The following is a 27,694-nucleotide window of genomic DNA, read 5'->3' on the forward strand; positions in this document are numbered from 1 at the left end:
GCCAACCCCCATGGGAAGTAGAACAAATTAAATTCCAGGTCCTCATATTTTTACACAGCCAAATCTACTCTGATATCAGCATCATGTGTAGCAATTGCGAGTGATTCACTTTTTTACTCTGCCTCATTCTTTTCTAGTGTACCACCACGTAATGTTCTACTCTTGGTATAAGCATTAGCCAGTGAAATCCAGCCGAGCAGCATCTCCTCTTCCCTCTTTCTCATGAAACAAACCTGCTAATACGTGTTAACAACTGTGGGTAGCTCTAGCCACGAAGGTGCCACAGGCTCTCTGAGCCTTGTTCTCAGTGTTTGGCTGTCAGTGGAAAGGATGCTTTTCTCCAGTTGCAAATTTCACTGCTGCAACTTGCAGAATCCACTTAACACATCACTGCAAAACCCAACATTTTAACACTGGTTTCTTTCTTCAAGTCATGGCATCTACCAGGAGAAATGATACAAATACCACAGGTGTAATAACATGATGGCAAAAAATGAGTTTATTTTATAAGTAAAAATAGCATTATAGTTACTAAGAAAATTAGAAGGTTACAAACAACACACATTTTTATAGTCAGCATTTTTATTTTTATATAAAAATATTTTTGAAGGCCTTTACTATAAAGAATCTCTGATCCTTAATTGTACTATACATATTTAGCATTCCACTAATGAATAATTTGAATGTACAGCTGAGGTCCAGAGCAAACCATCTCAAGGCGTCCATGGTGTAGCTGGGAGTCGAGCTGGAGGATGTCTGGTTCTAGCCTGTGAGGTCAGCCTTTGTCTGAGCCGTCGGACTTCTGCCATCAGTTCCCACTCTTGGCGTGCCAGGTCTCCTTGTCTCCTGTCTAAATCACAGAATGGTTTGGGTTGGAAGGGACTTTCAAGATCATCCAGTTCCAACACCACTGTCACGGGCAGGACACCTTCTACTAGACCAGGTTGCTCCAAGCCCCTTCCAGCCTGTTTTTGAGCATTTTCAGGGATGGGACATCCACAGCTTCTTCAGGCAACCTGTTCTTATGTTTCACCACCCTCACAATGAGAAGTTTCTTCCTCATACCTAATCTATATCTACCTTCTTTCAGCTTAAAGCCATTGCCCCTTGTCCTTACTCTTTGGGACCATATAAAAAGTTCCTCTACAGTTTTTTTGTTGGCCTCTTTAGGAATTGCAAAGCTTCTCTAAGGTACTTCAGCCTGGAGAAGAGAATGTTCCAGGGAAACAAGAAACTCACACTTAACATTGCAAGTAATGATTTTTCACAAGTACTGTGAATGCTTATTGGAAAGCAGATATTTCTGGCATAGCAATGCTATGTTTTATTACTACCACTGAGGTGAAACAGCCCTAAGACCTGTAAAACCAAGTTATTTGAAAGCAGTGCCTTTCTTTTGTTCCAAAACCATCCGATGCTGGGGGATCGCATTGGCCAGCCATAGATAATGTGTTTCCTGTTGTATACAGAGCTTCATACCTAAGACACATAAGGCTTAAAATTGTGCTTTCACACAGAGCAGCTAGGACAGCTCAGAGATAATGACTACAGACTATAACTCTTAGTAAGACTTCGATGAAAGACAGTTCTACATCGTCTTAACATCCCCAAATCACGTATAACTATGAAGACAAAAAAAAAAGCACAGGTAAAATGATAGGTCAGAATGGGATTAAGCTGAGCTGAGGTTTAATACGACTGATGTGACACCCTCCAGGCACTTCCTATCTGTGCTGCCCCTGGTAGCAAAGACAGTTTTTTCAGGAGTGGAATAGAACACAACAATAAACTGGTTTACTATCCACTAAACACCTACACAACTAATAATGACTCAATTGCACAATGAGCTGTTCCAGTCATGCTTCTGAAATGAAATGTGAAAGAAAGGAGGGTCCTAACTTAGGAACTTACCATGTAATGATGACTCTGATGAGGATAAATCATTCAGACAAATGTTTCCAGACCTTGGCACCTGCTGGAGTTCTACCCCTCTCTCTGTATGTCCAGTCTTTAAATCACGCAGTCTCTCTATGGGGATGGAGAGAAGGATTCTCTGTAAATTAAACTGAAAGTGTTTAAAATTCTAGTGAATTTTTCTAGCTTGAGGTGAAACAGTTTTCCTCCAGGAAGCAAAACTGGAACACTCATTCACCCCAGCTAATGGCAAGTACAATTTGCTGAGAATTAGAAGTCAATGTTCCTACTCTATGGGTCAAAGCTATGCATCACTGCATTTCATTTTCAGAAATTATGGCTCCACATGTGCTGTTTCTTCCTGTATAATTAATCTTCTGACAAAGATCATGTGGATTATGGCTACTCCTACTTCCAGTTTTAGGAGGAGACACCCATTTTAATAATTTCCAGTTGCAAATAGCTCTATAGTAAAACCATTAGGGAAATAAGGACAAAGTCTGAAAATGTTCACCCAAAGCAATACTAATCACTAACTATTAATCACCAAAGTTGTGTGGAGATGGGGGAATAGTAGAAACATCTGCACAACCATGCAAAATATAGCACTTGAGAAGGATGTGCTAGCCAATGCTGGAAGCACATAAGTGTTTTTTCCCTATGAATAAATACTTGGCAAAGTCACTTCTCATTCTAGTACTGTATGTCAGTCACCACAGGACAATGCTGACTGAGGATTTTTAAGGAAGTACGCCCTCAGCAAGTTTGCCGAGGACACCGAGCTGTGTGGTTCGGTTGATACGCTGGAGGGAAGGAATAACATCCAGAGGGACCTTGACACGCTTCTGAGGTGGGCTGATGCCAGCCTCATGAAGTTTAACCATACCAAGTGCAAGGTCCTACACCTGGGTCAGAGCAATCCCAGGCACAGCTCCAGGTTGGGCAGAGAAGAGATTCAGAGCAGCCCTGTGGAGAAAGACTTGGGGGTGTTGGTTGATGAGAAAATGAACATGAGCAGGCAGTGTGCGCTTGCAGCCCAGAAAGCCAACCATATCCTGGGCTGCATCAAAAGGAGCGTGACCAGCAGGTCAAAGGAGGTGATCCTGCCCCTTTACTCTGCTCTTGTGAGACCTCACTTGGAGTATTGTGTGCAGTTCTGGTGTCCTCAGCATAAAAAGGACATGGAACTGTTGGAACAAGTCCAGAGGAGGGCCATGAGATGATCAGGGGACTGGAGCACCTCCCATATGAAGACAGGCTGAGAAAGTTGGGGCTGTTCAGCCTGGAGAAGAGAAGGCTGCATGGAGACCTCATAGCAGCCTTCCAGTATCTGAAGGGGGCCTATAGGGATGCTGGGGAGGGACTCTTCATTAGGGACTGTAGTGATAGGACAAGGGGTAACGGGTTCAAACTTCAACAGGGGAAGTTTAGACTGGATATAAGGAGGAAATTCTTTCCTGTTAGGGTGATGAGGCACTGGAATGGGTTGCCCAGGGAGGTTGTGAATGCTCCATCCCTGGCAGTGTTCAAGGCCAGGTTGGACGAAGCCTTGGGTGACATGGTTTAGTATGAGGTGTCCCTGCCCATGGCAGGGGGGTTGGAACTAGATGATCTTAAGGTCCTTTCCAACCCTAAATATTCTGTGATTCTATGATTTTACATTTGGCGTAAGCTGAGCTGAACCTGTGCTCTTACCAAAAATGCCATTTATATTGCTGCAAGCCACACAGATACCAAACTGAGATTCTTTTCCAATTCTGGCTGATACACTGGTTTCATGAAAGAATACTGCCAAAAAGCACTTACATAAAGGAGTTAAGTTTATTCCTAATATTGGGCACTTAGTTTTTATTCAGTTGCTGAATGCTTCATGCCAACACCCACACAAGGAGAACTGCCATTATGTATATGCTCACCAAAATAGCCATCTTCTCTTTGCAGCTTTTCGGCCACTTGTAATGCCTCATTCATTTTGCCTTCCAAAAACTGCTTCCTGTGCTCATCTGCAGCAGCAGCAGCCTTCTGCTCTTCCTCCAGTTGAGCTTTTTTCTGTATAACTTCTTCCCACTGTGCAACAGGGAGATTAAATGTGTCTTCAACAGATGTGTTGCAAGGAAAACACAGCAAATAAAACCATCTAGATTATTACAGATTACATGTCACCTTTCAATCAAAATATATGTTATTAAACTAAGTGAATGTTTCTTTTTCAAAAGTTTCTCATTCAAACACCTAGAGAAAGGTAAAAAGTCTTGGGTCAGAGAAAAAAAGAAAAAGAGAGGAACTTGGAGAATTAGCAACGTCTTTCCTAAGTCTAAAATATCCTCACCAATTTGTTCTAGTGCCTCCAGAAATTTCCAGACAAAACAGGAAAGGAGATTGCTAACAAAAGGTATTTTTTCAATACCTTTCAGGTTTATGCACCACCATGTTATGAGCAAAAGACAATTACATTTGTGTCAGTCTCACCTAGAAAAAGCAATAGTGCAAGTACCTTTTTTTCTTCTGCTTCCCTCATGGCCTTGAGCAGTTCAGCCTCTTTCACCCTGTTGTCATGCAGGAGCTTGGCTATCTCTTCGTAACGCTTCTCTCGGGCCTGGTCATCATGCCTTAGCTTATGCAACACCTGCAACCTCCAGTCGGTGTCGAGGAGTTTCTGCTCTGCTTGGGCTAAATTTTCTTCAGCCACCTAATAAAACATCCTTCTTACCATCAATCCACTTAGTCTCTTTCAGGTACACAGCCTTACCTACAGATAAGGTAAGATGAACTGACATGTTCTCCAGTATCACTCTTAGATGCTCCTGCTGGGAGCACTTTACCTGCTGAGCTACTCCTCCTTTCACTGCCACAGGCTGTGTCATCTATCAGGGCTTTCTTCTGCTGCTTCATCCTTGTTATTCTTTCCCTTACTGATAGGCTTTGTTTTGTTCTGTGTTTTGTTGGTTTTGGGGTATTTTAAAAATCTTTTGGAATAAAGCATCAACTCTCTCCATGATTTTGGGAGTTTAGCTTTCTGAGCATGCATTTAATATGACTTCCAGGTGCAATTAACATAAGACTGATACCTGGATGCCAATACTTCCACCCACGTCCATCTGCTTCCAAAAATCAAAGGCTGTTTACAAAAATTCAGACCCATATGCTTATTTCTAGACAAAATATAAATGCAGATGCCAAGCATATGGGCAGTGGGTTAGCTGCAACTATTTTTCCAACTGTGCAGTTACAAGTTCTGAGCTTGACAATCTGAACAATTCCTAATGTCAAGCTAAACACATTCATTACTGTGATCTAGAAGACAGCTTCTACAGCTGAATTTCCTGCCAAGTACTACCAACTGAAAGTTCCTCTGAGGCTTACTTTTGTTTTATTATGGTTGCAAATAAAACATGTTCCTTAACAGGAGGATGACTATTTTGAAAAGCACTTCTGAATCTTATTTCTATATGCCTTACTTACAGGCCTTCTAAGTAAAGCCAATATTCATGGCAGGCCCAGAGAATTTCAGTATTATATATAGCTGTTTGGACACTTCATTCAGATCTTTGAAAACCTCAAAACTTTAGACATATCATCACAATCTATTAGTACAGGTATCTGGAAATAAAATGCCTTTAGAAAATATTTTCGTATTAGCTTCAATTAGTTAATTGCTGTTAAGATATTAACTAGAACTACTTGTACAGTTAGCATACTAACTCCCCAAAATACACATTAAGACCCAATCATCTTACCATCTGAGGTTTCTGTTTGTCTTCTCGATGTATTTTCATCAATCTCTGTACAAGATGATCTTCCAGATCCACCTTTCTTCGGTGGGCATCCACCTCTTCTTTCATTTCCTTTTTAGCTGTCTCTTGATCTTTGATTAGATGCTGCCAAACACACAAATGTAAGTTATTGTTGCTAAGCTACTAACTCGTGTAATTCTGCCTCTTTAACATTTATTAAAATTTCATTAAACAAGTATTTGAATATATCCACAAATCTCATCCTACTACGTATCATAATTGTGCAAGAAAGTGATATACCCTGCTGCTTTATCTACTTGGAATTACTCTAAGCCTGAGTCATCACAGTGGTCTTTGCAGGTTGATACTGATATAATTCCATTCCCTGGGTTACAGTGGAGCATAAAAGCAGAATTCCAACTTAAATGAATTAGACTCATTGTGAAAATATTCTGCACTTTCATGGCACACTTTAGCTAAAACCTCAAAATGTTTCACAAATACAAATCATGTTTCATGATAGGAGGCCTTATAATGAACACATCAGCATCTTGACTGCAGATGATTTGCCAAAGTAGCATGAATCAGCAGTAGATCTAGAAATATAATTTTAGCTCACATCACCTTTTCTTCTCATTCATTTGGACATAACCTGCAGAGTTTTCTGGAGAAGAAACAACCCTTCCCAGGCCTGCAGGAAATCTATTGAGCTGTGTCAGCACGGTACTGAAGCAAAGTTAGCACACTCGGCCTTCTAAGCCTGAATACAGCCTCTCACTAACGGCAGAGAAACAGTTCAGGATGTGGCAGGCAATGCCTGTCTACCCAAACTCTTGTGGGCAGACATATATCCTCAGTTAGTTAAATAATTGCTACCTTTCTAGCCTAAAGAGGACGATCACTGGAAAATTAGTTCCCTTAAACAGCTGACTTTACATGTACAGGAACACAAATGAGTTCAGTCTGGTTTGCATTATGTAGCCACAGTGCAGCTGGCTGTGTATTTAATAAACACTAAAAGAAATTTAGCCCAGCGTAAGTTATAAAAAGGCTATGGCCAAAAGCTTTAAAAAGCCAAATAGAAACAAACACATGCTTCCGTATGAAGATAGGCTGAGGAAGTTGGGGCTGTTCAGCCTGGAGAAGGCTGCGTGGAGACCTCATAGCAGCCTTCCAGTATCTGAAGGGGGTCTAAAAGGACGCTGGGGATGGACTCTTCATTAGGGACTGTAGTGATAGGACAAGGGGTAATGGGTTAAAACTTAAACAGGGGAAGTTTAGATTGGATATAAGGAAGAAGTTCTTTACTGTAAGGGAGGTGAAGCACTGGAATGGGTTGCCCAGGGAGGTTGTGAATGCTCCATCCCTGTTGGTGTTCAAGTCCAGGTTGGACAGAGTCTTGGGTGACATGGTTTAGTGTGAGGTGTCCCTGCCCATGGCAGGGGGGTTGGAACTAGGTGATCTTAAGGTCCTTTCCAACCCTAACTATTTTCAGAATACGGGTTAGCTATCTGGATATCTGCCTGCATTCTGTTGGATCTATACATATGTGAGAGGGGCACATGTAAATGTGATTTTGAAACACTAAACTTAACTGTTTCAAACCAAAACAGACATTACTAAGGCCTTCCATTGGCAGCCTTGCTTTTTAGTCATTTATAATAATTATTTATAATTAGTAACCCATATTTAACTTTAAATGGTATTATTGATTAAAACCCTTTACTATTCAGTCATTATATTTCTGAATTATAACTCAATCGTTTGAGAAAGGAACTGCACATTCCCCACAAACCATCCTTTCCTTTTTGCATAATGTTGTCAATTAGACATTTTTTCATCAACTACATCAATCTGCTATACTGTTCTCTCCAGAAAATGTAGACTATCTGGATATCACAGATGAAAACGTGGGAGTTTCTGGGATGAGGAACATATTGTTCTAGACTTAATTCTTATTTACATGTTCCTCACTTTTCTCAACCAGCTGAACACACACCTAAACACCGCAACAGCCATGTGGTACCTGTGCACAAGAGAAGAATAAAACAGGGAGGACATGGGCATTTTGTCTCAGAAAAACAGGTAACAGTGAGTTCTACCAATGTTTTTATCAGAGGGTTTCTTCTAAAAAAGGTATTGGAGAAGAAAGGGGGGGAAGTCCCCCTTTCTCCTCACAAAATCTGGTTGAATGAATACATCTGAATCTGAGAAATGTAAAGGAAGAACCATAAGATATAAACATCTGTAAGGGTCCCTAATACTTACCTGCTCAAAAAGATGTCTTTGTGATTCAAGCTCCATCCATCGTACTTCTACATCTTGAACAGTAGCAGCTGTTTCCTGCTCTCTCAGGGATGCCTTGAGGATAAGAGAAACACATGAAAATACAGTAAGGGAGAAAATCTTCTCTCTTAAAAGAACAGGATCAGGGAGAATGTCCAAAATCCCAAGCCATACCTTACTTCTAAGTTCTAGTTCACTTTCTGTCATACCATGAACATGTAATGGAATATGTTGCATATCAAAAGCACAGGGCAAGATGGGGAAGAGTCACAGAATAGTTTTGCATCCAACCAGGCATGTTAGGGAAGTATCAGGCTTGATCTAGTGCTAATAACCTGCCAGATGCAGTTCCAAATTGAATAAGGGGGTCTCTGAGCCCAGAATGCTGTGGAGGACAGTACACAAGAGAGGGAAGTGGCCACTCTGCACCTGGCAAAACCTGTGCTGAGTTGGAGCTAATGAATCTTATAGTGCCCTCACTGCAGAAACAAGCACACAGCTGCACTGTGCTCTGCGAAGTGTGGTGCCGAGACACAAGGAATGGCTCTGCAAAGAATTCATGCTCCTGAGGTTAAACTTCCATTCTCAGTATCTGCATGACATGATGCCTGTATTAGTAACATGGGAGCAGAGCCAGGCCTGGCTAGAGGCCTCTGCGGAGTCTCGACATCAATGGCAGAGTTAATCTGCAACCTGGACATACAGCTCACAGGCAGCTGAGAATTCACTAGTCCTTTAAGGACCTCAGTACGTTTTTCATCACTGCCAATATACAGATGAATCTGGCTTTTCCCAGGAATTTTGCCAGTTAAAGCAAGTCAGCGGAACACAGTTAAGTGCCAAATAAAACTGTTAAATTATGTGTTTACCACTTAAAGCAGTCCATTTGATGCTAAATACACCTCTGGGCTCACAAATCACAGCACATCAACTGAAATTTTAGTTATGCTTTTTTTCCTTGCTTATTTTAACTAATAAACCTTCAAGAAAATGATTGCTTGAGCAATACTCAGCTTTTCTTATGATCTCATCATTAAGACGGTTCAGTTCCATTTGACACTGATCTTGCTGGTATTTCAGAAAACGCCTTCTCGAAGCATCTAGAAGTTGTAGTTCCTTTACTTTCAGTTCTCGTTTCACAGCAGCTAGTCTTCAAAGCAGAAACAAACAGAAACAAGAGAACTTGTATATATAAAAGGTCAGTACCACAGAGCACAAACTTGCTTTGCAGATATTCATTAGTTACTATGGGCTAATCTCTAACTTAGAAAGCTTAGGACAGTTGCTTTCATTCCTGTAAGTTGTCCAGTTTCCATTTACAAGACAAAATTAAATTCACAGACACAGATATCCTCTAATAGCAGTGTACCTAATAAGCTTTAAGATCTGTGCCCTACTTTTGTTCTGCTTTAATAAGCACTAATTTACTACTTCAACCATCCAGAACTAGAAACAATTCCTTAGAATAATTACCAGTGCCTTGGTATCTCTTTCTGCACAAAATTAGTCCTAACTTTACTTGGAAAATATCAAACTCTTTCAAGGAACACAACTACAAACTCAAGCATTAGTCTGCAAGAAAGGCTCACTGCCTTTTACAACTTACTCTGTAGGTTATAGAGGTTTAAGAGAAGCACTTGCAGACGCAGCACTTATGGACATGGTTTAGTGGTAGAGTTGGTAGTGTTATGTTAATGGTTGGCCCCAATGATCTTAAAAGGTCTTTTCCAACCTAAGTGATTCTGTGGTTATGTGCAGTTGATCTAAAAATCTATGGAGATGTTGAAATTTCCTTAAACCTTTACAACTGCAAAATATACAAACTAACAGCTCAGCTTCAGTACTATAACAACTCTTTACTCAGCAACTGACACATAAAGCAGTGTTCTTTCCAATTCCACTAGAAACCCAAGGATGTGTACAATCACCAATACTGTAAGGGACTCCTATATTTGCAATGTGAGTCTGCCCACAGTATGAGGCTTAAGTCTCAGTGGGCAAACACACAGCAATTGACTGTTTATGAGCATTCACAATCCAAAGAGACTGACAAAAACCTGCGAGCCAAGACAAAACTATGAAGTGACTTGGCCTCTAAGCTGGTTATTCCCTCAGGCAGGGCAGTAATACAATCCAGATCACTTCATTCCCACACCAAAATCTGACCCACCAGACCACACTGTTTTCCCACATTGCAATTTATACAAATTAGTGGTTATTTCTTCTTTACTCATGGCTAAAAATGTAATAACAGGGTACAGTAGCCAGGCCCCTACTACTTCTTATAATACCTCTGCCTCTGTTCTGCCAGCTTCTCTTCTTCTTCCAGCAGAATTTTTCGCCTTTGTTCTTCAGCTTCTCGAAGTATCTCCTGCTTTCGGTACCAGGCTTCATCTTCTGCTTTATGTTCCTGTGCTTTAACTTCTAACTCATGTGCTAATTGTCTAAATGGAAGATGACATTAATAATTCAAGCCAAGAATCAAGAACTTACTTGATCATTTAGACTTTGATGACTGTATTAGCAAAGAATTGCTGAAATGTGATGTCATGAATGGGTATGGCATCCCCTTTATGTACTGATAAAGTGCAGAGAAAGAGTTACAATACTGACTGTTAGAGACAATGGAGCATGTCAGATAACTGTAGATATTTTCTTCCTCACATTCGTACCAAAAACTATTTTCTAAAGGTGCTTTGGCATCATGGTACCCACTGATTTCAATAGCAAGCTAAAAACTCCAGGCCCTTCACAAAGTTGGACATTACAAGGCGAACAGTGGTTTAGGCTCTGACTTATAAGCTTCAAAGTTTGAAGACTTGTGGCCCAATATTTTCTGTGAATTAACAAACAGTTTTTAAGAAAAGACTGCCAATTTAACTTAAAAATGTGTCAGATCAAACAATTCTTAACCTTTAACAGCTATTTAAAGTCATCTTCCTGAATTTTCTTGTCTCTCTTCTCAAGCATACACATTATAACAGAAAAAGGCAATTCTGTCCCTCCCAGTCCGATACTGTCTTCAACCTTCCCATTAGTACCTCTCTCGTAAGTATTCAATTTCATCCTGTCTGATCCTTTCCCGTTCCTGAGTTTGATAATCCACAATGAACTTTGGATATTTATTAAATACAGGGTACTGTCCTTTCGTAAGTGGTATGAAGTCATCAAGCATACGTTGTGGATGGATATCTAGTGGTGTAGCCTCCATAAGATGATAAGCTTCCTTAATCACAACATTAATGTCCAGGTTGTTACGATGATGAAAGAAATACTGTAAGAGACATGTTTCCATTTACATTCTACAAAAGATTAAGCAAATTCTTAATATGTCTATATGGGAATAATTAGGTAAATTAGCAAGTTCTGTATTTCAAAAGTTGATTTAAAAGGGTTTACTAAGTTACCCCTACCACTTAGTAAAGTATCACTGGTTAAAATGACTTGACCCAAACCTCTTCAAGTTGTAAAAATATGCTCTGGTTCTTTACCTTCTCTTCAAATGGGAGTTGCCTATGGGATCTAGAAAGCCAAGTGTGAATTTTGAGTGTTCAACTGCCTGCACAGACTCTCCTACCACTGAATAAACCTTCCTCAACTTTTGGTGCTCAAACATAAAGCTTCAAAGTTCCTCTTCTTGCAGGACTTCTCTTCCTGTCAATGACCTTAATTCACCTAGAAAATCTTTAACATAATAATGTTGTCTGTTCGATGTCTGTCGATGACAGACTCACAAGCACAGTTTCAAGGTGGAATCCTTTGTTTGCCTACAGAGATATTTCATATGAAAAACCCTCCTCCTACGTAAGGCTAAACATAAGCAAATATTTTCACTTAGCTTCAGAGAATGTCAAATAATATTGTCTAATTTTGTAAATCAGCAAAATAATGAAACAACATGACAGAATGACAATGCCTTGTCTCCATGGGCAGAATCTCAGCAGATCCCCAAGACAAGGCAGAATTATTTTGTTGTTGATGAACTACTGATGTTTACAAAATGGCTTTTAGTGCCATTAGAAAGCTTATGAAAGCTTTTAAATATCTTGTTGCATGAAACTGCAGGAAATTGCTCAATGTTTTACTCAATTATTGTATATTTGTCAGGTACCAGATGACGTTGTTCGGAAACACTTTATAATATATTAATGTCCTTCTGTTGCGGTTACAGCTGAACCCAGGACACCTTCTAACCTCCATAACAACAAAGTTACACATGTCTCTGTAGATACTGACTTAAATAGGAAGAAGATTTTTACCTCAAAATCTGCTGTTTGGTTACAGTGAAGCAAGGGAGCTCTGGAACACATGATATAGGCAATGACAATCATTAGAAAGTACGAAGGATGGTTGGAGAAGATATTGTCAAAGACTTTCAGCCATTCTTCTCTTGTTAGAACCTCAGAGAACAGCGTTTCTAGAAGAGGCCAAGCATAAACCTGCATTATTTGGGAAAATTGACAAAATAATCCATTAGTATATTTTTTGACATTCCATTTAAAGAAGTAGCATGAATTTTTCTTGCCTTCTACCAAGAATCTATCAATTTATTACAGAAACAGGTACTAATTTAGAATATTTGAAGATAAGTTATATCACCCACTACAAACATTCAAAATTAACATGGGTAGGTTAAAAGTAATTTTTTTATTTCACTGGATGTTTAAATCTTCTGTTTAGATTTGTGATGCTAAAATAATCCCTAATGATAAATAAGGATTACAAAATTAATTCATCACTGTCCACTTAAAAAAATACAGTTATAATTTGATGAAGAGATTTTCAAGCAATGTGGACTCAAAAGCAAATGACTTCTATGATAGCATGTATGAGATTTATGATCATGGAAAATGAAAAGCTGCAGGAAAGCAATGATATATTCTCTACACTCCTATATAATCCACTGTTATTTAATGAGAACTCCCTCAAAAAGAACTATGTCAAAATCAAAGACTAGTGCACTGTCATTCACTGCAGTTTATTTCATATACAAAAGTTGGTTAGAATATTACCTGCGAAGTCACACTGTATTTTATTAAATGCTGAAGTAGTTCTTTGTCATGATGTGCCAAAACATTTTCCATCATACCAAGGACATTAACTGGAGGGTTGGGAAAATACTCAAACCAGTGTTGACAAAAATTAACTGAAAGAAAATAAAAAGCCCAACACGATCCACTGTAATCCAGAGCAATGGACTCTTGACAAACTTAAAGTTTAGTTATAAAGGCTACGAATTTAAGAGGTGGTTTTAGGCAGCAAAACCTACTTAATTTACTCCCAATCTCTCCTCTTTCCTTGCATTTACTTCTAAACCATGCCCACAGTTCACTGCTGCTCCAGCTGCACTAGCATGAGTGTTTATGTCAGTTCACTTTGCCAGACTGAAGAACTAATCCGGCTCAAAAATAAAACTAAAAGAAGTCTGTGAGCTGTGGGATGAAGTGGTTGGAGGCAGATGGGAATACTTACACTGGTATTTGTGTCTTATGAAACTACAGCCTGGATCAAGTAATTTTTAACATACTAAGAATAATTTCAGTAAACTTGGATACTTACTCACTAACAGCATGTGTTTGCAAAGTGGGTATGTATGCTTGGCAGCACATATCTTCTGTAGACTTAGCAGCAGCTGCAACAACTAATTTAAGTGCAAAGCACTTTAATTTAGAATGTTTCTTCAGAACACAGCCATAGCCAGCTTTCAGCCAAATGTCTAATTTGGAGTTACCACATGCTTAGGACAACTAAACACAGTAAAACCTTAACCGAGATCATTCCCTTTTGACTGGGAGCGGGTGAGAAGGTGGGTGGGTGGGACTACTTTTCCCACGTCTTAGGGAGTGCAGTTATTATAATTATACTGGATGCACTTGGTTTTGCTGATGAGACCTTGCAAATACTACTAACTTTTTTGCTAGAAACACTGCAAAAAGAAGCCTAATGTTTTGATTTATTTATAAGCAAGGTTTTGTTTTAAGCATACAGTTGCTACCTATTAAATCCTGGCAACACCTTCAGAAGAGAGCCTGGTGACCTCTTAGGAAATACCTCACTCATTTCATCAGGAAAAGCTCTTTTGCATGGGAAAGCTTAAACATGTTGCAGCATAGCTGAGTTTTTAAAATCACTGTTTACCTACTACTGTAGCAACAACTTCAAAGCAGATCAGCTGGTTGTTCTGGAATAATTTTACAAACGGGAACGCCAGCAAAGGAATATAAGGTGTCTCAGCAAAGATAGCAGACCAGTGAGCTAGAGCTGATAAGGTCCTGTAGGCAAAAGCAAACAAAGATGTAGAAAACATCGATCCAAAACCAAACAAAAATATAATATGCATTTTAGAACCACAACATAGAAAGACTGTGTAAATGACAAGGTAGATGCAGAATTTGATGAGTTACAAAAACAAAATTGCATAAGCACACTACTAGATCATTCCACAATTTTCCTTACAGCTGATTCCAGCTATTAGATACATTTCAGATCAGTATATGATAACAAAAATCTGTATTTAAGTAAATCATATATGTATTTTACCTCTGTAAAACTCTCAGAAGTTTCCTATTTTTGATGGGATACTCCTTCTGAATATTCACAAATGCACTGTGGGTACCCTTATCTATTAGGCTACTGAATGCCAAGTGGTTTTCAGGAAGTTGTAATAAGGAACGCCAAACAAACATCCTGCAATTAAAATGCACACTTAGTCAAGCAACTTCTCTTTCATACGCCAGTAAACACAAGCACTTTTGTCTTGTGCAAGCATGAACATGCACACAGAAATACCTGTACTTTGCTGGATATTCTCCAAATCCTTTCAGTAAGGTCTGCAGACGTTTCTTGTTTAATCCGCCTGGCAATTCGTTCTACAACATAGGGGATCAACAGTAAGTGTAAGGATTTCTATCACATAATATCTTTGCTCACTCTCTAATCCATGACAGTAGTTAAATAGTGAAGTTCCTAACACAGAATCATAGAATAACACATACTGCTGTTACATAACCCTAGGTATTTCAACAACAAAAAAGATAATTCAGATCATTCACCTACTACTGAACTCAAAGAACAGCTACCACTGATTTCAGTCAGAAGCACATTAGACCCAAGTGACTAAGCTATACATTACTAAATAATGGATATAGCCAAACCATAAGGAATACTGACAAGAAGAATAGATCATATTGCAATGAATGTTACAGGTAGATATACATAGATACAGATATGTGTCTGTATATATATGTGTGTATATACATGAGAATATATCTACACGAGATGCAAGATAAAGAGAAGATGGCACAGTGATGACAGACGGGAAATAAATGTAACAGAAACACATCTAAAGAATTAATAAAAAAATTAATGACTTCTAGACAGACGTTTTAGAGGTGCAGTTCACTAGCAATGCAGCATATCTGATCTAGCAAATATCCAAGTATGTCACAACTTGCTTGAACAACTTCAGAGGTAGCACAAGCTGACTGGAGGCAGCTCTGCCTGAGTCCTATACAGGAGTATGGGCTAAACAGAGAGAATAAAAGGTACTAAAATTCCCTTGATTCCCTCTCTGCTCAAACATCCAAGTGAATAAGTGCCTGAACTTACTCTTTAAAGTAAGAAACTACATACTTTTTTTGCAATGAATTTTAAATGCTGCAGACTGGAGAACAAAATAGCCACAGCTTCTTCCTACCTCTTTATTTTCAAGTGATGCGTTCCCTTGCAGTTTCATCAATCTGGTTTGAATTTTGCTTCCTTTGGATTTACAAGGCCTCTTCGACCTCTCTGAAGTCACTCTCATGGTCAATTTATTTGCCTCTGTTGTGCACTTGGACCAATCTTCTACTTTGAACACGGGGGGTGGAGGCTAATATTGAGTGAAAATACCTCTGTTAAAATATCTCCGTTAAAATCACTGTAATTTGTTTATTCTATGTTATGCCATATTTTTGAGCTTGGTGGCCATAACAAGAGACACATTTATACCATAAATAAACACATATGGTCTGTGTACTCCTAAATAAGTATGCCAGAGAATAAAACTGCTGTATTAAACTAGAAAGACTGTGAGAAAGTTTACAGAGCTTCCAAACCAACCCAAACATCATGTTATTTCCCTGCTTAGCAAACAAAGAAATATAATTTCAGTGCAGTATAAATGTGTATCATATCCTCTTCAGGTTATTTACTTCTAGTGTGTTTCTCAAGATCACTAGAATAGTTTGCATTTCTATAGCACCAGTTAAAAAGAAAACAAAAGCCCTTTACAAACTTTAATTAGTCTTCAGTGTCAGCAAGGCATTAATTCAGTGTTGGAGATTGGGAAAGCAAGTAAGTGGATATCCCAGTTCATGTCAAACCGGCAGCAGAAGTGTAAATGGAATGCATGTGTGACATCTCTACACATCCTTCCTCCGCTCCAACTCCATCATTATCCAAAGCTGGTTACTGTTTACTTCAAAGGCATGGTGATTAAAGATACATGGAATTCTGGATTTAGAAACCTGACTCCCATTAATAAATTACTTTAATAAAATAAGAACTGGTATTTAGAACATTTGTTACTTAGGAGGGATTAGGAGTATGATTGTGTCATAATGATGGATGCTGGCATCCAATAACACAGTAAGAACAACAAAATCATAGTGACAAAAGCACCATTCATGCCTGTGGTTTTAAAGAGCATCAGTTGCAAAACACCTCCTATAGGAAACGGAACAGGAGCAGCATAATTATGCTGTTTCCATCTCCCACAGAACTTCTTTATAAAGTGGTCCATACAAACTGCTGTAGAAAGAAATACCATTTCCCCCTCTACCCAACACCAGAAACAGAGTGTTATATATACTTTAAAACATCATACTACTTGACAGGCTGGAGTAACTATGAAGGAAACTCTACAAACTACTTTTTCTTTATTGGTAGTGTTAAATATGGCACTCCAACACATCTGCAAACTACTCCTGATACAAAAGTTACATAGACAAGTATCAACTTTAATCGGATTTACTGCTGTTTGAAGAAATATAAAACACTCTACCTTATTTCCTTCTTGAGTCAAAGCTCGGACACTGTATAAAGTCAGGCTACCATTTTCCATTACTGCTGCAATATACCGCCCATTGGGGCTAATCGCTGCTGTACTAATTCCCTCTTCATTACTCCCAATGTCAAAAAGAAGTTTGCATGTTTCTATATTGATAAATCTCATAATATTATCTTGACTTAACACTCCAAGGACCTGTAAGTTAAAAGGTTTCATCGATTAATATTGTCAATGTAAAATAAAGAAGAATGCCCAATTCAGCAATGACATTCTGTTAAGTTAAAAGAGCAACTGAGCAAACATTTAGCACAGAAAGTTTCTTTTAGCATGGTATGGGCCCATATCCCCAGCATCCCCCCAAACTCCTCAAAGCATATGCATTGAATCAACTAGCCAAATATCCCAGTGTTAAGCTTTGTACATAAACTGACCTGGTTGGAGCCCCCATCAAAACTGTCAGGGAGGAATTCCAGATGACGAACAGCTCGTACTTTTGGAGGCATCTGGATTATTCTTGTCAACTGCTTTGATTCTAAACACCATAAGTGAAGCTGATTTGATTTTCCACCAGCTACAAAAATACGGCCATCTCTGGATCCCGATGAGATAAAGTTTCCATCAGAATACTATAATTCAAGTTTGTATTAGCCAAAAAAGAGATTGTACATTTTCTTCTATGCCCTCAAATCACTTTTGCATCTGCCATTATTCCTGTTCTACTCTCCTGAAAGAACAAAATAGCTCCTAAATAATAAAATTTGCTTTTGCAAAGGATAAATTTTAATTTAGTGGTCACTAAAAATCAGCTATGGGACTGTAATAAAAGCTGCTATCGATCCTTGCTGAAAATGTCACAGCAGAATTCAAAAGCTTATCCCAGAATATAGCTCAATACTTCCACAAAACATTACAAGAAAGGAAAGAAAACCTGTTTTAAAACTGCAATTTTTGTAGTTTGCTTTTAGAACGTTAAAAATAGCAATTTACCTGGTAACTGCAGAGGCTTTATAAATTAATGCAGAACCTTCTACAGGAGTTGGCAAACGGTATTTACAGTGAAGAGTATCGAATTCCCATGCAAAAACAGAATTGTCTTTGAAACAGCTGAGGATGGTGTTACTCAGTGGAAGAAAAAAAACCTAGAAGAATACATAAAATTGAAAAAAATGGAACATAGTGTCAAGGAAATACCCTTTAAATTGGACCAACGTGCACAGCAAAATAAAACAGTGAAGAACCATGACAGTCTGGGTATAACTGTAACTGCAATGCAGCTGCTATGGAAGGCTTAGATCCCCCCTGTCACAGCCTAGACAGACCCACTCTCCCTCACACTGGTTCAGACTTGCACCCTCTGCTAAACCAGTTTAACTCAGAAAAATGGAGCATACCTTTATCTGTATTATTTTTATGTCTGTTAAACTGTCTTATGGAGGTTTCGGATGAGTGCCAGAGAGGGCATAATATAAATGGTGGGAACATGAATCCAGGAGGAGGAGTGGATGGGAAATGTGAGCCAGAACAGCTCACTGAGTAACCGCTTGTTGCATCCTCTACAAACTAGCTTCAGCATTCAGATAGTGCCAGCAGTCTGTAAATGCACTCTGTGAAGCATTCATCTCTAGATTTTAACTTCTCAGTTTTACATACAACTATTAAAAGTAAAAAACGCTGTAGAAAGTTTAGCAATGTATCTCCAACTACAAAATGCAGATTTTACTGTGAGGATGAATGAAGACAAAACCGAAAAGCTTGTAAATATATATTCCTTAAATTAGTCTGAACATGTTTATTGCTTATGTGTAATCTGTTTCAATAAGGAAAAAAAGGATTATTTACATTTTTGGATGCCAGCAGATACATTCTTGTTTAATGGTAAGTTAATGGTTTAGATGAGAGGTTCTATTTTGGCAGCAGCACATGCAACTTCAGCAAATTCCTTGTACCTATAATTCCAAAGGCTAAATTGGAAATGTCTTCTGCTATGTGAACATTAAGGGACTACCTGAAGTACTTACTGGCTGAGATTAACAGTCAGTGCTATGAAGTTCAGAATTTTGGTCTGAATGGTCTCTTGTGCCTTGAAAATCTGTAAATCTGGATACGTGGGATGGGATTCATCTCACTGAATGTTAGTGACTGAAAGTTGGATGTTCAGTCCAAATTAGTCACTTGACAGTGAGCAAAAGTTATCTGTGGGGAAAGAGTTACATTATCTACCAGAGTCATTTATCTTCAGACAGAGCTGCCTGTCCTCCTGCAGGGACCCTGAGGAAGTCTACACAATGAATTGAGAGCAGATGTCTATCATGCAGATAGATGAAGTTTAAATTGTGATAAACTCGAGTACTGAACAGTTCCTCATTTTCTGCTTTGCCCTATAAAAATACCACAGGATGGTTGCAAGCAGCCGTTGAATAAGCAGTGATGCTTTGGAACTGGTCATTGTAAATGTCTTCTTAGCTCTCTGATCTCATTTTTTTTTCAACTGCTATTCTTGCAGCATGCAGCTCAGTTTCTGTCTTTTTAAATTAGCTTTGCCCCATGCCAACTTCACAGAAGGTGTATGTTGGAGTGCAAATGGGTTTAAGTGAAGAGGCACAAAAAAGCACACTGCAGAGATTGATGTGACACTTCTATGACAGCTCAGACAGCAAGCAAGAATCCAACTTTGGGCAGTGAGTGTCAGGACTGTGGTTTAATAATAAATGTGATCTTCAATAAAGCATTTATCTGTATGTCTTAAATTGTGACATGGGAGTAAATACCATTATTTCTCTCTACCCTGCTCTCGTGAGACCTCACTTGGAGTATATGGTACAGTTCTGGTGTTCTCAACATAAAAAGGACACGGAACTGTTGGAACAAGTCCAGAGGAGGTCCATGAGGATGATCAGGGGACTGGAGCACCTCCCATATGAACACAGGCTGAGAAAGCTGGGGCTGTTCAGCCTAGAGAAGAGAAGGCTGCGTGGAGACCTCATAGCAGCCTTCCAGTATCTGAAGGGGGCCTATAGGGATGCTGGGGAGGGACTCTTCATTAGGGACTGTAGTGATAGGACAAGGGGTAACAGGTTAAAATTTAAACAAGGGAAGTTTAGATTGGATATAAGGAAGAAGTTCTTTACTGTAAGGGTGGTGAGGCACTGGAATGGGTTGCCCAGGGAAGTTGTGAATGCTCCATCCCTGGCAGTCAAGGCCACGTTGGACAAAGCCTTGGATGACATGGTTTAGTGTGAGGTGTCCGTGCCCATGGCAGGGGGGTTGGAACTAGATGATCTTAAGGTCCTTTCCAACCCTAACTATTCTATGATTCTATTCTAAAGACAGGAAAATGAAACCTGGATAAATTGGATTATTTGCATAATCAGAAATGGTAGAGCAAAACAAAAAGTGCAGGGTCTTGATTCCTAAACAGTGATTTATTCATTCAATCACAGTCACTATTGTTTGGATTTAAAGGTCGTTTCCATACTGTAACATCCTGATCCTACCAAATTCCAAGACCTACTTATCAGTAAGAAGTACCTACACAAAGACAGATACTGAGCATTAGGAAAATCCTGTCCACTAAAGAAATGCAGCCATCCTTGGAGGGAAGACATAATTGTTTTAGCAACGTGCACTGCTGAACACTTTAAATAAAACAAACAAACAAAAATCCATTCATGGTCTTCCACAGTAATTGTTAGGTGACTATTTCAAGCTGACAAAATTTCTGCCTGACCTAGAACACGGTGAAGACACTTAAATGAATAGCCTTGCTCTCTGCAAAATCAGCATGGCTGCTTAGTGACCAGCAGGGTGAGAACTTTGGTTTGAAGTGGTGTTTGTAAGACTATTCACTGCAGAGCAGCACAAGTGTAAGCAAAGCTCAGGCGTTGCGTCAGCATTTTCTGTAGTACTTACGCCAAACTTTGACATGGGGTGGCGCAGGTAGACCTGTTTAAAGCAGCGTTAACACTAAGACCTACTTAAACCACCCCCTGACACAAACATGTCACCTTTCTCAGCTTCTGTGTTGTTCCAGTATAAGTGTCATGCAAAGAAACCACAAGGCTGAAAAGCAGCAATTTCTTTTTGCTGAGTTACTTTTCAGCTTTGTCCTGGGTTCAGCAGTAGCATTTTTCCCCTTCTTGGTAGCTGATGCAGTGCTGTGTTTTGACTTTTGGCCTGGTAACAGAGCTGATAGAGATGTTTAGGTTTGGCCAAGGACTTTGTGAGCCTCATGCTCTGCCAGGGAGGAGGGGAAGCCAGGAGGAAGCAGAGACAGGACACCTGACCCAAACTGACCAAAGAGGTATTCCATACCACAGCACGTCATGCCCAGGATGTAACTGGGAGTTAGCCGGAAGGGCTGGGAGACTGCAGGGTTGGAGGAGGTATCGGTCGGAGCTTGGTCGGGCTTGGGGGCCGAGTTATCGGTCAGCTGGTGCTGAGGTGTTGTATTCTCTTCCCTTGTTATTTCCTTTATCATTATTATCATTGGTGGTAGCAGTAGTGATTTGTGTTATACCTTAGTTACTAAACTGTTCTTATCTCAACCCGTGGGAGTTGCATTCTTTTCAATTCTCCTCTCCATCCCTCCGAGAGCAGGGGGAGGGCAAGAAAGGGGGGGAAGTGAGCGAACAAATTACCTGACTAGGTTTAAACCACGACAGTTCCCACATCCAGTGTTTAGCATGTGTAGAAAGAAGAGCAGCTTTGGAACAAGCAGCTGAATGAGGTAGGTGGTGGTGACTGTCTGAAGTCACTATTATGACAGTAAAACTATTGTTTTGTGTGGGTTTTTTTAACAACACCCTTAAATCCCAGTATCATTTAGTTTGGAATCACTCTCTGGAGGTCCTCTAGGCCCACCGCTGGTCAAAGCGGGGTCAATCAAAAAGACATCTCCAACTTCCAGATTAAACTGGGTTAGTCAAGGTCATCCCACAGGGATCTACTTGGCTGGGGAGCAGCTCTGTGGAAAGGGACAGACAGCTCTGTGGAAAGGACATCTGTGGGGTCCTGGTGGACACAAACTCAGTATGAGTGAACAGTGTGCAACTGTAGCCAAGAAAGCCAACAGGATGCTGAGGAACATGAACAAAAGCATCACCAGCAGAGATAAAGATGTAAGTTTCCCACTCTACTCAGCGTTTGTCAGGCCACACCTGGAATACTGTGCTCAGTTTGGTCCCTGCTATACAAAAAAGATGTGAACAGGCTGGAGAGGGTCCAGAGAAGGGCCACAAAGGTGATCAAAGGACTGGGAACTGAGAAGCCTGCCCTATGAGGAAAGGCTAAGAACTGGGTTTATTCAGCTTTGAGAAAAGAAGGTTCAGGGGAAACCTTATCCCCATGTTCCAGTATTTAAAGGGTGGCTACAAAGAAGATGGAGACTCCCTTTTTATAAGGAGTCACATGGAAAAGACAAGGGGTGATGGGTACAAGTTACTCCTGAGGAGATTTCAGCTGGACACAAGCAGAAAATTTTTCACAACAAGAACAATCAGTCACTGGAATAATCTCCCGTGGGAAGTGATGGATTCCCCAACACCGGACACTTTTAAGATTCAGCTAGGAAGGGTCCTGGGACATCTAGTCTATGCCATGCTTTGCCTAGAAAGGTTGGACCAGAAAATCCTTGAGATCCCTTCCAGCCTAGTATTCTATTATATCCAACCAAGTTTTGAGCATCTCTATAGACAGAGGTTCCTTAAAAGTTCCGAGCAGATCTCTGCAGCTATTGAGTCATGATTCCGGTCATCTGGGTGACATGACAGGATGACAGTTAAGGAAATATACCCAAAAACCATACAAAAGATTCAGCTGTATTTTAAAGAATATTTTCAAATATTGCGATTTTAAAATGCAATGTCACTCCCCTTGAGGTATGTTTGTTCACCCTTTAGCAACTGCTCTTCACTCACCTTCTGAATGCCCACAGACTGACGAACATTCAGCTTCCTTTTTCTCTGAAAGGTGTCCAGGTCCCACAGTTGTGCTGTATCAGTGGATGTAGTGATGGCATACCTGCCCGAGCCATGGACAGAGATGGAAGTCACTGAAGAATCATGTCCTCTCATCCAACTAAGCAGCTCCTTGGTTTCTGCAGGGGTTGATGAAAAAAAATCAAAAGATAAGAAAGTCATTCAAAGTGAATCAAATTTACTCTTTATTGACAACACTGCTGTGAAAGAGACTTTTAAGCATACATCATATATAAGCATTTACCATCACAGACAAGAAACAAACATATCAGTCTTCATATAGCTGTTACACCTCAGAGAAATATAACCATCTCCTCATCTCCAAGTAACAATTTTCATAAATTATTCTCAGTTTCACACAGGAAACCAACTTCACAGAATCACAGAATGCTTCAGGTTGGAAGGGACTTTAAAGATCATCCAGTTCCAACCCTCTGCCATGGGCAGGGACAGCTTCCACAAGACCAGGTTGCTCCAAGCCCCATCCAACCTGGCTTTGAACACTGCCAGGGATGGGGCAGCCACAGCTTCTCTGGGCAACCTGTGCCAGTGCCTCAGCACCCTCACAGTAAAGAATTTCTTCCTAATATCTAATCTAAATCTGTTCTCTTTTATCTTAACACCATTCCCCTTTGTCCTGTCACCATCTGCCCTTGTAAAAAGTCTCTCTCCAGATTTCTTGTAGGCCCCCTTTAGGTACTGGAAGCTGCTCTAAGGTCTTCCTGGAACCTTCTTTTCTCCAGGCTGACCAAGCCCAACTCTCCTGCACAGACTTGTTTAATTTAACCTAAGAATCAGTCTTAAAAAGTCATTAACACTGTGATCAGGTAAGATTATCAAATTACCCACAATAATCTCTAGAAGTTGAGACTCAATGTTCTAGTTAAAATTCTCCACTTGTTTTTACTTGTGGACAATATGTATGAGTGATTACACAACCACTTACAGGTACAAGGAAGAAAGGTGTAATGACAATGGGCTATGACTATAGAAAGGCACAGTCAGAAAGCAACACCTCAATAATTCTTTTAGAGTCTGAAACATTCTTATGCTGTATATTGCATACTAAGGAAATGGTTCTTCTTACTACATTGTCTCCTATTTGTGACTGCATGACCACTAATCTTCCCTCAGCAATCAAACTGTATTTGTGGCAATTACACTATTTACACTGGGTAGTGTGTCTGACAGCCCATGGGGTGGTTACAGCTGACCTGCTGCTGTGCTTACAAGAGAATTTAGTGCTTGAAAACATCCACCCAGGAGGCAATGACATAGGATTAGAGAATATGGCTTCTACAGAAGAAGGTAAAGCCCACCAAGTAACTATTATGTAATACATCTCTAAGGATAATTCACCCATTTAACTTCTAATCAAGACAGAGACATGCAGCTGGCCTGTAAAGTTCATTTTAAATATCTACAGTATTTAAAGAATACAGATCTACTTGCATATTGATAGTTCTTTTAGTGTATACTGCCTCTGTTCAAATATTTTACTGTAAATATAATTAATAACTGGTTCATTTGCAACTGAATTTGGTTCAAATTCATACTTCCAACTGATTTAGGGTTGATTTTACATGTATGTTTGCTCATTCTAAGCAAACATACCCAGAATGACTTTAAAAAAGGTAACATACATAACTGTGATCCTGTGCTAGACTTCAGTTAACCAGATGCCTGTGTGACTTGAGAAACTTTGACAATGCACGGGTTCATTTACCCTCAGGACTATAACCCACGTGGGCTCAAACTTTTCTGGTTTTGGCATAAAATGCACAGTAAGCTTTCCATCAAAAATCTTACCAAAATTTGACATAAACACTAAAATTATACATGTTTTTCTAGCAATCCAGATCATAAGCCTTCAAATATCTCCTTACCTGTATCAAAGCACTTAACAGAATAATCTGCCAAAGCCACCAGGAATTCTGTCTTTCTGCGAAGATTAAATGCCAAAGCAGTGCAAGCCTGCATTGTTCTCTGAACAAGGCTGAACCTATTTCAAAATACACATTCTCATTGCGTAAGGAAACTCTGGTTCATAATGTCAAGTGAAGTAATAACTTAATCAGTTTCAATACAATTCACTGAGAAAAAAACTCAAAAGGGAGCAATAAATCATATCTCATTATAATAAATCTAAAAATCAATGCTAATATTTTAAAACAGTATGAAATTTAAAAGACTGATTAATATATTTCTGCAAATGGCAACGCTAGGTCTAGATAATTAGTTCATGGCTCACAGGTACCATCCAAAGAATAACTTTGTGTGGTAAAGTTATATGAAATTGTTGTCTGTTCAGCTTAAAGTTAGAAATTTCTGATCTTTTGGAGCAGCTATCTCCATATTCATGGAGAACTGAGGGGTAAACCCAGGCCTGTGGCATGCTACCTAAGCAAGTTCCATGCCCCTGAATGTTACAGATGTCAAGACAATTAACATGTCTTGATAGAAATGTTCTTACCTGTTTCCATTCAAGTCAAAAACATATATATTCCCTTGGTAGTCTCCAGCAAGTAGAGAATCTCCAGCACTGTCAAAAGCCATGTTCAGAAAACGTATTGTCTTTGAATGGTATCCTTTGACACTATGAATTATGTTTACTAGGACTCTGTGAAGAAAGCAAGCAAAACAACCATGGTTAGAATTGGTTTATTAGTATGTTTCTCCAAACCTAGGCTTCCTAGTTATGGGTTTACAATTCTAATTATTCAGAGTGTTCTATGAAAAAATTTTCCTTGAAAAAACACATTTTTAACATAAAAAATATACTAAACAAAGGAAGTCATTCACTGTATTGGACAGCAGTTAGGAAACATGTAAAGCAGATAGGGGAAATCCACCATTCACTATTCTTTTATGTGGTGTCTGGTTAGTAACAGTAGCATATATGCTGATGTATCTTCTACCAGTCTAGAGGCAGGCCCAATTCAGCACTCTGGAACCTGGAACAACAAGGAACCTGTATTATCACTGTAAAGAAATACACTAGAAAACTCAGAAGCTATAAATTACTGCAAGAAACCAGTTGGATTAGATGGGGGAAATCGGTTTTAAGACCACTTTTTCCCCAGAGTCATCAAAAGCATGAAGAAAGGTTTTTTTTATCATTACTCAGCTGATATAATGTAATCTGACTTGCTGGTTCTTCTCATTTTATCCTTGTAGCATGCTGTCAGCATAAAATGGAGCCTGGTGCAAGAACCAAAGCCCACGCACAGACTAAGTTGTAAGAAGTTTTTTTCAAGGAAACAGGACATTAGGATTTGGGAAATCTGCTACTACTGGATTCTTTTTTGCTAACACTGGGCAAACCAATTATTTTCTGTCAGCACGTAGATATTTAGTTATACTCTGAATTTACATCCAAAACTGTATAGGGCATCTGCAGGCTGATTAGAGATTGCAGGGCTTTTGCCAAATACTGTGACCACGGCTATAGAAGATGCTAACAGCTGTCTGAGACTTCAGTTTCTAAGAGGGCAGAACACACAACCCAGCACTTGCATACAACTGTTGGTGTATACTACAAACTGTGAGTGAATATGGGAAGAAGCCATGCAGTCATGGAAAACTAATAGCACCTCATTCTATTAAGCCCATTCTTATCTGCAATAAAAGGAAAGGGCCATAGAACTGAAATTAGAAAGATGTTAAACTACTCTAAACTATAATTAAAGTTTAGTGATGTTAGGGTCTTTAATATAATAAAAAGCCACAACTGAAGCATGACTTCTGAGTTTAAAAGTACCCTGAAATGCAAGTGTAGCTACAGCATCTCACAGGACTTTCTCAACATCATTCTCTGCCTTTCAAAAGTTCTTTGACACAACTAACCCAGGAGAATAAAGCTAGGAGTTCACAGAGCTGCATCCAGATTCCCCAGTTCAAGCAACATACAAGTACCCCAAAGCAACATTCACACTGCTGCTCTTCAGCTTGGGCCAGATAATATTTTCATCTCCTGTCTAAATAACAGAATGGTTTGGGTTGGATGGGGACTTAAAGCTCCTCCAGTTTTAACTCCCTGCCATGGGCAGGGACACCTTTCAATACACGAGGTTGCTCCAAGCCCCGTTCAACCTGGCCTTGAACACTGCCAGGGATGGGGCAGCCACAGCTTCTCTGGCACCCTGTGCCTCACCACCCTCACAGTGATTAAAGCCTGGGAATCCATCAATGGCATTTTGTCCAGTACAATTAAAACCAAAAAAATAACTGGGATGACTGCCCACGTTGAGAGCATCTCTGATTGCAGCCTCCTTGGGGACCTGCTCCGCCTTCAACGGGGATATCCTGCAGAAAAGCTCAGGTGGGCTCCGGACAGCCCTACCCGCTCCGTTCCCTGACCTCGGCCTCTCCTCTGCAGCGCAGCACCGAAGAGGGCCATGGCGGCCGGGAGCCCGGCACTAAGTCCCGGCAGCGCTGTGCGAGATTGGATCGGCCCTGCACCGCCACCGCCCTCCCGTGCCGTTACCCCCGCGGTGCCGCCGGGCTGGGCTTGCGGTGCCAAATGAAGCCATCCTGGCGGTCGCCCAGGTCGCAGCTCTCCATGCTCAGCCCTACGCTGCCGCTCCCGCGCTCGCCACCTTCCCTCACGGCCCCTCCAACGGCCTCCACGCGGGGGGCGCCGCACGCATGGTACAGCCCACTCCCGCTTCACCAATGGAGAACAGTAGGAAGGAAGCGGTTGTTTCTGGCGGTATCGTCACCCGGCAACGGCACTG

The 27,694-nt window shown here is 40.1% G+C and overlaps 1 protein-coding gene across 1 annotated transcript; it reads right to left on the reverse strand.

Annotated features, from left to right (window-relative positions):
* Positions 1 to 483: 483 nt before the first annotated feature.
* TBC1D31 (TBC1 domain family member 31) lies at positions 484 to 27,601 on the reverse strand. Its single transcript, XM_057429770.1, has 22 exons — positions 27,445 to 27,601; positions 25,432 to 25,578; positions 24,845 to 24,960; positions 22,899 to 23,077; positions 17,971 to 18,122; positions 17,415 to 17,574; positions 16,978 to 17,178; positions 15,631 to 15,804; positions 14,724 to 14,803; positions 14,475 to 14,621; positions 14,073 to 14,206; positions 12,947 to 13,080; positions 12,194 to 12,373; positions 10,976 to 11,208; positions 10,226 to 10,378; positions 8,949 to 9,084; positions 7,917 to 8,009; positions 5,652 to 5,792; positions 4,409 to 4,603; positions 3,831 to 3,981; positions 1,912 to 2,028; positions 484 to 850 (listed from the first exon to the last, which is right to left on the reverse strand). The coding sequence occupies exons 1-22, from the start codon at positions 27,519 to 27,521 to the stop codon at positions 714 to 716; spliced, it is 3,237 nt and encodes a 1,078-aa protein (XP_057285753.1). The 5' UTR covers positions 27,522 to 27,601; the 3' UTR covers positions 484 to 713.
* Between the last annotated feature and the right edge of the window lie 93 nt (positions 27,602 to 27,694).

The sequence above is a fragment of the Pezoporus wallicus genome, unplaced genomic scaffold (assembly GCF_028554395.1).
Source record: "Pezoporus wallicus isolate ANWC-B61680 ecotype Strahan unplaced genomic scaffold, APGP_CSIRO_Pwel_v1 contig_7545, whole genome shotgun sequence".
Classification (NCBI taxonomy): Eukaryota; Metazoa; Chordata; class Aves; order Psittaciformes; family Psittacidae; genus Pezoporus; species Pezoporus wallicus.